The sequence below is a fragment of the Paracoccidioides lutzii genome, assembly GCF_000150705.2.
Source record: "Paracoccidioides lutzii Pb01 unplaced genomic scaffold supercont2.19, whole genome shotgun sequence".
Lineage (NCBI taxonomy): Eukaryota > Fungi > Ascomycota > Eurotiomycetes > Onygenales > Ajellomycetaceae > Paracoccidioides > Paracoccidioides lutzii.
In genome coordinates this window covers 610,488-623,559 of record NW_015440965.1, presented here as the reverse complement: position 1 = coordinate 623,559, position 13,072 = coordinate 610,488, and the positions used below count along the sequence as shown (strand labels likewise).

The 13,072-nt window shown below is 34.2% G+C and overlaps 1 protein-coding gene across 1 annotated transcript; it reads left to right on the top strand.

Moving 5' to 3' along the window:
- Nucleotides 1–10,627: 10,627 nt before the first annotated feature.
- Nucleotides 10,628–13,072, top strand: PAAG_06719 (serine/threonine-protein kinase; the record flags this gene model as incomplete). Its single annotated transcript, XM_002791503.1, has 4 exons — nt 10,628–10,679; nt 10,740–10,770; nt 10,859–11,175; nt 11,244–13,072. 4 exons carry the CDS (start codon nt 10,628–10,630, stop codon nt 13,070–13,072), a joined length of 2,229 nt encoding a protein of 742 aa, XP_002791549.1.

Below are 13,072 nucleotides of genomic sequence, written 5' to 3'. Positions count from 1 at the left end.
AATTACGTTATGAGGTTTATATATTCCGAAACTCTTGATACGATGCATATATCTACGCAGCTTTCATGACTTAGATTATCACACTTTCCCCCGGTTTTACTCCATAAGTTCCCTCTCAGCTGTTTGTGATTAATTGACATATTAGCATAATTATCCATTTTGATATTAACTTCTTATATATTCCTTTGAGATATTTTACTATTTTTTTTCTCATTTTATCTTTATAAAAATATTATATAATTTTTTTTTTCATTATTATTTAATTATTATAATTATATAATTTTAATATAATTATTTTTTTAATTAAATATTAATATTTATTATTTTATTATTTTATTTTTATAAAAAATATTTATTTTATATTAAAATTTTTAATTTTATTATTATTATTATAATTTTATTATAAGTTATTTTAATTTTTAATTTTATTAATTTTATTATTATTATTATTATTATTTATATAAAATATAATTAGTTAATAATTATAATATCTATATAGTTAAACTAGAATTTAATTACTTTTTATATTTATTTAATAATATTATATTAATTTTGATTTTTTATTTCTAGAAATTTATAATTTAAACTCTAAAAGATAATTTATAAAAATAGTATTTCTTTATTAAATTTTATTTAACTAGTCTAATATTTTAATATAATATATAAAATTTAGAATAAACATATTAAAATAATAAAATATATATAGATATATTAAATATTAAATAATTTAATTTATTAAGCTAGTATATAGTTTAGCTATCTATTCAATTTATTATTTTATAAATATTAAAAATTAGTATTATTAACTATAAAGAGTTCTTATTGATAGTGAGTATTTAAAAAAAAATTATAATTTATATTAAAAAAAGATAATTTTTAAGTATTAAAACTTATATACTGAGTAAATAGTCTTAAATATTAATAATTTAAGTAAAAACTCTTCAATATTAATAATTTATATAAAAATTCTTAAATTATATTATTATAAATAAAGACTTTTAGACTTTAATAATATAAATAAATACTTTTAAATCTTATTAATTTAAATAAAGACTTATAAATCTTAATAAATAAAATAAATAAACTCATAATATAATAAATATACTATTAAATATAGTTTTAATATTTTATTATTATCAAAAAATAATAGTATTATATAAAAAAAAGAGAAATAAAAACTAATAAAATAGATATATATAAAGTTTTATAGAAATTATAGTAGAAAAAAAGTATTCTAAACTTAAAAATTAAAATATAAGTTGAATATTTTAAATTTAATATTATTTTAATTATCAAGATTTCAATTTAGATGCAGATAAAATAGATGTTCAATTGTTAGTTAGTTAAACTATATAGATAGAATATTAACACGATTTTTAAAAGATGAGTTTAAGAAAGACTTTATTTATATAGCTCTTTTTCTTAGCACTGTTTTTCATATTTATATATTATTCATATGAGAGATAATTATAGAGTTGAGATTGATTACTATATCAATATCTAAACAGTTATGATTACTGATTGCTTTAGCCTGTGATATTATGCTGATGAGAAGGTTAAACAGAGTATGCTCATTCTACATTATCATATTATTTCTCTTTTAAAGTCTAGATATGTTATTATACTGATAGATTATCATTTATCTCATCTGCTAGATAGTTATTTTTTTTTTTAAATCTTGAGTTATTTATTTAATTATTTTAGAGGTTTTGCTTTTATTGAGTTTACAGTATAAAATTCTTAAATTAAATACAGTAATTCTTTTATATTTAGAGTTAAATATCATGTTAAATCATTATCAAATTCTAGTTATTTTACTCAATATTGAAGCTTTTTATAAGAGATATAGCTCATTAGAATATTCTCAATCTCTTACTCATTTTTATTTTGTATGTAACTAGTTTTGATGTATTATTTAATTTTTAATAAAGAGTTATTCATAGTTTTCTATAACTTGTTAGAAGAGAATATTGAGTAAATCTTTATGCTGTTTAATAGAATTAATTTATAGCTATTATCAATTTTCTCAATAATCTCAAAAAAGTTCTTATTTTATTTTATAATATTTCTGCTAAAATAATAAATTTTATAGTTCTTGAATGATAGAAAAATCTTATCTTCTATCTCAAAGTTTAATTACTAATAGTATTTATTGATATATAATTTCATAATTTTTTATGCTTTTTTCATAAAGCTAGTTGTCAAGTTTTAGATTTTTTTTTTTAAATAATATACTGTCAGATATCTTTTTATTTAAATTTTTTCTCTCTAGATAATGTTCTTAGCAGTAACTTTAAATCAAAGAATATTTGAGGTTTATATTTATAAGCAGTTAAAAAGAGTAATATTTTAATTGATTCATTCTTCAGAGCTTTAGTTATATAATGGGTTGAACCCCTAGATTTGCTCTGGCTGGCTGACTCAGCCTAGCCATCATTCACATGTGCACATGTGATCATGCTATGCGAGTTTGCTTAAGCTTGAGTTCTTATCTCATTCTTTTCTTCCCTTTCTCAAGCAATTCGTCCTTGTTATATAGGAGGACTAGTCTCTAGTTCTTAGAGCTTAACCCTTTACATTACAAATTGCTTCACTCCTTTCATTGATAGGTCACTGGGAGTCTTAATTCTGTATCACAAAGCTCAGCAAATATGCTGACATATAATAGACTATTGAAAGTTTTAAATTCTGCATCATGAAGTTCAGTGATAGCACTGATATATGAATAGACTGAGTTAGCAATCATGCTAACAAATGAATGAGCAACATTGAAAATGTCTAGCTGAATGAGATAAAGTAGCAGACTTGTACAATAAATGGATCAATATAAAGCAATGAGCAGAAATACCCTCAGCAGCTTCAAACAACAATGAATGGCCTTTCTTCAACAGCAGGAACAGGTTCAGTGTGAGAATAGAAATTTAATAGCAGCTCAGCAAGCTGAAATAGCTAATCTATGACAAGCTTTGAACATCTTAACATCAATCCTCTCTTAATTGAACCTACAATCACTCATTGTAGTCAGAAGATCAAAGACCAAGCTATCAGACTGCAAGAAGTATGATGGTTCTAATCTGAAGTACTACCCTCAGTGAGAGCTAAAGCTTCAATTAAAACTTAAGATCAATGAAAAAGCTTTAGGTAATAATGAGGAATGTGTTTGATATGTGTACTCAAGACTGGAAGAAATGACAGCAGCTCAAGTTTACCTCTGAGTTGAGAATAATAAGAACAAGATCAACTTCATGATAGAGAGCTTACTGAAGCAGACACACATGCTCTTTAGTGATTCTGCATGATAGAAAAAGACTATGCAAAAGCTCAACAATTTATGACAGGGTAGAAGAGCTCTCTTTGACTTTCTGCTCAAATTTAATCAGCTACTGCTGGAAGCTGGTGGTCACAGATGAGATGATCACATTAAAAAGAGGTATTTGAAATCTGCTCTAAGCATGGAGCTGAGGGAAGGCATGATGAGTGTAAGAAAACTATCTCTCTACAAGAATTACTATAAGAAGCTTAAATTAGTTGATCATCAACTCTCTGAGCTTAAGACTTTAAGATAGTGATCTAAACATTGTGAGAACAGATCTTCTTCAGATCATACAACATCTAATTCACACTCTCTACTTCATCATGCTGTTCTTGACCAATGAAACCAGTCTTAAGCTTTCACTGATGATCTGATGGATCTCTCTTCTGGTGCTGTGACCTCAAGTGCTCATCACACTAAATTGATAAATCAAACAGAGGTTAATTGATGAAGAGAGCAAGGCCTGTGCCTGAGATGCAGAGCTGAAGATCATATGATTAAGAGCTGCTCATTCAAACCTCTCAGACATCCTGCCACCCCCACAATAGCTAAGGTGATCCCTGAGCCAGTACTGGACAATAATGATATGGATATGAGTGAGGATTTGGGAAAAGAGTAGCTTCAACCAAAAGACACTGAAAGGAGCAAAATAAGAAGCTTATGAGAAAGCAATGGAGAAGATTTAAATCTAAGATGATATTTAAACCCTTCACTATCAATGCTCTAGTAGATAATGTCTTTTTAACTATAGCAATGATAGACAGTGAATATAATGTCTATGATCTTATTTCTCAATTCTATGTTAATAAGCATAAGCTCTCATGCATTGAAATTCTCTCTGTTAAAATGACCAGCTTTGAAGACTTCATGAGACTCTTTACAAGCATGGTGACTGGCATTCAAATTGATATAGATGGTCATATAACTGAACAGACCTTTCTCTACATGGTGAATGAGTTACATGGTCATGATATGTATCTAGGTGACTCCTGACTAGCCCAGCAAAAGATGACTGTGATCTCTTATCAAAGAATTGTAAGATTTGAAGAGAGTGGCATAGAGATATAGTCTAGTTCAAATGCAAAAGCTGATGTGATTCTCATCTCTGCTGTAAGCTTCTCTAGGCTTGTGAGCACTTGAGAGAAGTGAAACATCAAGATCTTCACTGTCAGTTTGACTGACATTCAAAAGACTCTAGAAGTGAAATCAAAGATTGACTCCAGAGAAAAGCTGCCTGAACATTATCATGAGTTTTTGAACATATTTGATAAGAAAGCCACTGACACTCTGCCCCCACTTCATGGCTCAGGTAGAGATCATGGGACTGAACTGATTAAAAAGGCTGATGATAGCACAGAACAACCCCCTTGGGCCTCATTATATAATATATCTCAAGAGGAACTACTGGCTTTGTGAATGACTCTTATAGATTATCTAGATAAAAGTTTTATTAGAGTTAGCAACTCCCCTGCAGCTGCTCCTGTACTATTCACAAAGAAGTCTGAGGATGAGTTAAGATTCTGTATGAACTATTAAGCTCTTAACAAAATTATCTGAAAGAATTGATATTCTCTATCATTAATCAGTGAGACTCTACAGTGAATTGTACAGACTAAATGATTCACTAAGCTGGACATTATTGCAGCTTTTCACAAGATTTGAATCACAGAAGATGATGAGTGGATGACAGCTTTTAGAATCAGATACAGGCTATTTGAGTGGCTGATTACACCCTTTAGTTTGACTAATGCTCTGAGCACATTTCAAAAATATATTAACTGAGCATTACATGGATATTTGGACAACTTCTGCTCAATCTATTTAGATGACATCTTGATATTTTCCTCAAGAAGCTTACAGGAGTATCATGAGCATATACAAAAAATGCTTATGCATCTACAGGAAGCAGGCCTGCAGGCAGACATCAGAAAGAGTGAATTCAAGGTGAACAGTACAAAGTATCTTAAATTTATCATTGAAGCAGACAAGGGTATACAAATAAATTCAGAGAAGATTAAAGCTGTTTTGAAATGAGCAACACCTACTACTCTTAAAGATGTACAAGGATTTTTAGACTTTGTCAATTTCTATAGATAATTTATCAGAGATTTCTCAAAGATTGTGATCTCACTGACAATTCTTACATATAAGAATGTTTCTTTTTTGTGAATGAGCAAGGCTGAGGAAGCTTTTAAGCATCTAAAATCAATGTTTATCTCTGCTTCAATCCTGCTTCAATTTGACCCTGATCATGAGACTATTGGAAATGAACTTCTCAGATTATGTCTCAAAAGAAGTGTTGCTACAATATGATGAGCAGAGTATTCTATACTCATATGCCTTCTTCTCTCATAAGCATTCACCTATGGAATGCAACTATGAGATTCATGATAAGAAGTTATTAGCAATAATTGAGTGTTTAAAGAAATGAAATGCTGAGCTACAAAGTGTAAAGAAATTTAAAATCCTCATAGATCATAAGAATCTAGAATACTTCATGACTACACATAGACTAAATGAAAAACAGCTACATTGAATGAATATTCTCTATCAATTCAACTTCAGAATTGATTATCAGCTAGGGAAGTTGAACATTGAATCAGACACTCTATCACAAAGAGAGCAAGACATGCCACAGAGTGCTGATGATGAGAGAATCAAGCAGAGACAAGCTCAACTACTTAAGTTTAACATACTGACATCTGAAATGAAATCAATAGTGACTGCTGCCAGTGTGAAATCTGAGATGTCTCTTCAAGCTCAGTGAAATGAGGCTCATAAAAATGACAAGATTCTGCAGCATCTGAAGCAAACTCTTCATGAGAGAAGATTCAAATTTCCTTCTGAACTTAGCATTAAGATCTCTGTCTCTGAGTGCTCTTTAAATGAGAATGAGGAGTTTCTCTTTCAAGATAATAAGTGAGTGCTAGACTTTGAACCTCTTTGAACCAGGTTAGTGTACAAGACTCATAACTCACCTCTTACTGGTCATCCTGGATAAGAGCAAACAGCAGAAGTTCTAAGACATGAGTTTTACTGGCCAGACTATGTCATTGATATGAGAAGAATGATCAGAAACTGTCATCTTTGTAGATCAAACACTGCATGAAGAGATTGACATCAGGAACTGCTTAAGCCTTTCTTTATTTCTGAACACATGTGGCAGGAGCTTTCTATAAACTTTATCATGAACTTATTAAGCTCTAAAGAATACATGAACATCATGATTATAATGGACAGACTAATCAAGGGGGTTATATTAAAAGCAGTTAAGAAAACTGATGTGGAGATAGTGACTAGAGTGTTCCTTCACAACATCATCTCTCAACATGGCATCTATAAGATGATAGTGTCAAATCAAGGGTCAGCTTTCACAAGCATGTTTTGAACTCAGGTATGTGAGAAATTAGACATTAAGAGATGACTCTTTACAGTCTATCACTCAGAGACTGATAGAGCTACAGAGTGAATGAATCAGACTCTGAAAATCTATCTATACAAGTATATTAGCTTTCAACAGAATGACTGATGTGAATGACTCTCTCTAGCAGAGCTGATCATCAATAATAGAGATGCTATCTCAATAGGTGTGAGCTCATTCTTTTTAATACACATTTTCTACATCTTCTTCATTGTTATAGCTGATGCACTCTCTGTTGAAACACTACATAATCTCATTGAGTTTGCAGATGATTATATGAGAAAGGCCTGTGAAGTGTTGAAGTGAGCTCAAGTAAAAATGACAGATGCTCAGCAATCTCAAAAGAAATATGTGAATAGATGAAAAGACCTGGCTTCAAGCTTTCAACCTGGAGATAAGGTCTGGTTGAGCTTAGAGAACATGAGAACTAATCACCTATGCAAGAAGCTGAATGTGAAATACAATCAATATACTATGCTAGAAAAGATAGAATTTCATACTTATCAACTGAACATCTCATCTGACATTCACAATATCTTTAATATAAAGCTTCTACATGCTGTGGTGATAGATTCCCTGCCTAGTTAGAGGCAAACTGACTGGCAGCTACTTACTATAGAAATCTCAGAAGGACCTGAGTTTGAGATTGAGGAAATTCAGAGTGAATGAATCTACCAGAGAAAAAAGTAATACCTCATTAAATGAGTAAGTTGAGCTGAGTCTATATGGAATGATATGAGTCTTCTATAAAAAGTGAAGGTCTTGAACACTTGAGAGGCCTCTCAGCAGGCAAAATTAGATGTAAAGAGAACTTTAAATAGTTGTAAAAGCCTGCAACAAAGAGGAAGAAGAGAGGTTTTATAAGAGATTGAACCTCTAGATTTGCTCTGACTGGCTGACTCAGCCTAGTCATCATTTGTACATATGCATGTGATCATGCTATGTGAGCCTGCTTAAGCTTGAGTTCTCATCTTATTCTTTTCTTCCCTTTCTCAAGCAATTCATCCTTGTTATATAGAAGGACTAGCCTCTAGTTTTTTGAGCTTAACTCTTTACATCTGAGTACAAATCTTCTGAAACTCAGTGTATGTATTGATGATTATGTTAACTACTGCTATCATTGTCTGAAGATTAAAAAACAACTTATCATTAAAGTTTATCTTGTAGTTCTTCTTAATGATCTTGATTTCATCTATTAGATGTAAGAATTTTATAATAAATTTATGATAATTATTCTTATTATATATAATTAGCTTGTAATATTCACTCTTGATATTTTACAGCTTATTAGCATTCTCATATATTGACTTTAAATGTTCAAATATCTTCTTTATAGTCTAATATTGCTCAGAGTGATTCTCTTTTATACAGAGTGCAATATGATATACTGTGTTCTCATCTGTTCAATTCTCAATATATATAATCTTCATGCATTCTATAGAGTAGTGATTGGCATTCTCTCAAAGCTTGTTCCTTATATAATAGAGTCAGTGTTTAAACTTTGACTTTTTGTCATTAGTGAGATATTTTGCATCATCAATCTTGACAGATCTTTTTATGTTCTCTGAGAGAATAACATCTTAACTTGTTGCTTAATTGCTGACTGTTATTTGAATCAAGATATGACTAAGCTTATCATGTTCTGTGATAAGTTCGTTAATTTAATTCTGCTTGATAACTGCTTGAGCTGCAGCATTATTTTATTTCATTAACAGATATGTGACTATATCTTTCAATGCCTTCTCATCATCAAAAATACTGTTGAAAATTACTATTAACTTATTATAAATATCATTTTTATTTGAATAAATTACCTTTTTAAATTTCTTAATTTAAATGTATAATTAATCAGTCAGTCTTGTTAGAATGTATCATCAGTTCTTTTGATCTTTTTTAAAAGCCTCTAGTAGTTATCTAATGTTGAATTGAAATATTGTCTTTAATAATTAATCTGATACATTATCAGACTCTCAACTAGTAGATATTAATTCAACTAAAGTATTTGAGTTTTTTTTTTTTTTTTTTTTTTTTTTTTTTTGCTGAAACTCAAGTGAAAAGATAAGAGAAATCTTAGTATTATATTAGTGAGTGAATGTGAGCTGCATAAGAAGAAAGCTCTCTGCATTGCTAACTGCTATATAATAAAATACTGAAATTAATGAGGAAAAGAGGTGTCAGAGTCTGCTCAGATTATAAATAGCTCACATGATCATGTGACTGAATCACAGCTGATTCACTAGATTTCATGTAAGATATGATCACATGATGAGAATAAATTTAGCCTCAGCGCTGAGCCTAACAAATAATATAATGAATGTGAAAAATTCAGATTAAAGATGTTTAGTTAGATGACATGTTCAGTTAGATGATGAATTACATTAACTAATTTCTAACATCTGATTACTAAAAATATCTATGTTCTTTAATATTTTGTTAATCAGTTCTTTGTATATGTTATTAAACTCATCTGATTCTTTCAGAATTGTTTTGTCTATTTTAAATGCTTCAAAAGTACTTTCATAAATTATAATAAATGTAAACAGTAAATCTGTAAGCTCTGAAGTGCTATTCTTCAAAAATTTTTTTTAAATTCTCAGTTTTGTCTTCTTTTGAGCATGCATTCTTTTGACAGATCTGATGTTTCATCAGAATGTAGATTGATCATCAATATCATTCAATTGTTGTTCATTCACAGTGGAAGACCTCTAATTCAAGGAAGGGTCTCATAACCTCTAAGAGGATCAATATCAATCTTGTTATTCTGTGAAACTCTTAAGTGAGCTAGCTACACTATTATATATGTAGGTGCATGTGACACAGGTAGCTGGGGCATTCACTGACAGTCGAAGCCATATTGGTGACAAACAACATAAACAAAAAACATAAACAACAACAACAAAACAATAACAACCTTGGAACTTCACGCCGCCCTGATTTCGATTCCGATCCGGATCCTAGTCTAAGGCACTCGAACGAACGAGGCTCACCTACCCAAGTTTTATGGTGTTCTAGCCAATCACGCTCCCTACTGTACGTAGTTCTTCCGTCCTCACTTAGTAGAGTCCCTGGCGAACAGCTTGTTTAGCCTCTGGTGCCTGTGGCTTGACCATGAATATTGCCAGAACCAATTCCGTAGAACCAAAGTGTAGTTAGAAGATGGATATTCTTTATACAAATAGAACTGCTGCTGCTGCTGCTGCTGCCTGCTGTTGACTGTCCGTACCCGTCGATATTCAAGGGTCTTCTCGTTGTCTCCACGCACTTTCCCCGCTACCCCTTGCTACAGTCGGGCAATACCAGTTACCCACTCCTCAGTATATTCCTTCATACGCATCCCAACGACTTGAAGACAGACAGATGCAGCCCATGAGACTCGAGATTATTCAAGCATTTTAATGACCCCAATGTATGCTAAATATCCCACTCTCCCGCAGATTATTAAAAAGCCGCATGTTGCACCGGATATGGTTTGGTGCTGACACCTCGAACACAAACAGATCCACCGAAATATATTAAATAAACAAGACGACGTTCAACTTTAGTTAACTGTCATCCTCCACAGCGATTGAATTTCTCTCCTTTTTCAAATTTGATTATCTGTTATGGTCTCTCTTTCTTGACTGGACGATATTGAAAGAAGCAGAAGGAGAGACTCACAGCTAATGACCGTACTGTACAATAAAATCAACGTGCTTTCATTCCCCAGTCTGACGATTTCCCCCGAGTCGCACACACATCCACATCTTTTCCCCGTACAAATCCTCCGCGGATCGTTGCAGCTGGAAAGGAAGAGCAATCTCATTGAGGCCGATATACACTGCAACTTGTCAGAAGACCTCATATAGGATACTATTACAATAATAGTTATCTGAAGCACTGTGTGCCATGCAATAATGGAGGGCGTTGTAGACCCAGAAACCTTCTACACCAAGCAGAATTGCATTGGTATGTTAAGGGTGTTCAACAATAGAATAACTTGAGGACTCTTGATTAACTTCTGTACAGGAGGCGGGAGCTTCGGAAAAGTTTACAAAGGGTATGTGGTTGTTATTCTCCTTGCTGCATCCCTCGTTCTCAATAATCTTCAAAGATATCTAATGTTTATGTTTCCCTTTTATATGTAGAGTAGATAAGCGGACAGGCCAAGCTGTTGCCATTAAGATTATTGATGTCGAAAATGCCGACGACGAGGTTGAAGATATTATACAAGAAATCTCCATTCTGTCCGAACTCAATTCTCCATATGTCACCAAGTACCATGGCTCGTTTTTGAAGGGCTCAGACCTGTGGATCATAATGGAGTTTTGTGCAGGTGGAAGTTGTTGTGACTTGATGCGTGCAGGCCTCATTACTGAGGACTACATCATGATCATTCTCAGAGAATTGCTAATGGGACTGGATTATCTCCATAGTGACAAAAAATTACACAGAGATATCAAAGGTGGGTAATCCCATTTTTATCCCATGTTGAGTATCCACTAGAACTGAAAGAAATTTCCTTCGATTTAGCTGCAAACGTACTTCTTGGGGCAAATGGCCAAGTTAAACTGGCAGATTTTGGCGTCTCGGGACAACTTTCAGCGACCATGACCAAGAAAAACACATTCGTCGGCACCCCTTTCTGGATGGCGCCAGAAGTTATCAAGCAATCCGGATATGATCACAAAGCAGACATATGGTCCTTGGGTATTACGGCGATCGAACTGGCACAGGGCGAGCCACCATACTCCGACATCCATCCAATGAAAGTTCTCTTCCTGATTCCCAAAAATCCACCTCCTGTACTTCAAGGCGACTTCAGCAAATCATTTAAGGATTTTGTGGAATTGTGCCTGAAGAAAGACCCTAAAGAGCGACCTTCAGCTAAAGAGCTGCTTAAACACTCTTTTGTTAAACGAGCAAAGAAGACAACTTATCTCACAGAGCTTATTGAACGATCAGAGCGGTGGCAGGCAGTTCATGGTAACCGATCAGCTGATGACGGGGACGAACGAGAAAGTTGTCGGCCTCCGCATAAACCTACTCCTGAGGAAGAAGATCTGTGGGACTTTGGCACCGTCAGACCAGCAGGTGGTAGGGCGGGAGGGTTACAAGCGATGAATGATACCGGTGCCAATGCAAGAAAGCAGGTACATGAAAAAACAAATAGAGCACCTATTGAACCACGGAAGGGCTCTGCGGATCTGCATATCCAGAACAAACCGTCGAAGGAAACCATGAAGGCTCTACCATTACCTCCTAGATCACCTCAAAAACGTAATCTTCCCGTTGTCCTCCCGGCCTCTCCTATATCTGCTGCCAAAGTTCCACTCCCACCATCAACGCAGAAACAAAAGTGTCTTCAGGAACCATTATTGCCCAAAACTCCTTCACATATCACGAAGCCTCGGCCATTACCCCAGAAGGAAAGTCCCAGCACGAGCGATTATGACAAGGCATTGCAGATGTCCTTAGCTCAGGACATTGGTTTTCTCCAACTTGGTGAAGCAAGCGACCCGCAGCATTCGCAGCAAAAACAACTCCCATCCCCGGCTCCCAATTCACCCACACCAGCCCTAGCAGTCCAGGATCATATTCCAAAGAAACCAATTCCAATGCATATACCGGAAATACCACCGTTTAAGGGACATGCTCTGGCAAATCCGTTGGAAGATGTATCAAACCAAAAGCCCAGTCTAGCTCAGGTCAGCCCTTGCCAAAAGCCCCCAGGGCAACAACCGCTTCCATTTCTCGCATTTCAGTCCCACACTTTGGATCAAAATGTCCAGCAGCAGCCACCACCTCCCATACAGCAGCATCAACGCCTTCCGCAGCTATCAAACGCGCAGCCAGCGGATATACCAAACAAACGGGAATTACCACCACCGCAACATCCATCCCAACCACTGCTACAACAAGACCAGCTACGCAAATCCAGCAATTCCAATCAACCCTCATCACTCCCCTTCTCCATAGATCCAACTTCTTGCAACGACGACATCACCGCTCTGAACGGCGTTATCCTTCCTGCCCTCGAAGCCGCCCTTCACCGCCGCACCTACAACATCAACGCCTTAGCACGGGGCTCGGGCGGTGGTTCTGGTCGCAAAAACGACGACCCCGCAGCTACAGAATTGCTCCAACGTCGACATTACGCGCATGAAAAGCTGAAGCGACTCGTTATAAAGGCTGCGGGTATTTTTAAGGAAATTGAGAAGTGGGATGATGATGCTCCTGTCGGGATGGGTGGGGATGTTACTGCGTTTCTTGAAGGGTTTTTGGAGGAAGTGCTTGTGAGAGTTGAGCCAGAGGAGGATTCTGCTGGTGCTGAGGGTGGGGCGTCGGGTAAAAAGGGATGA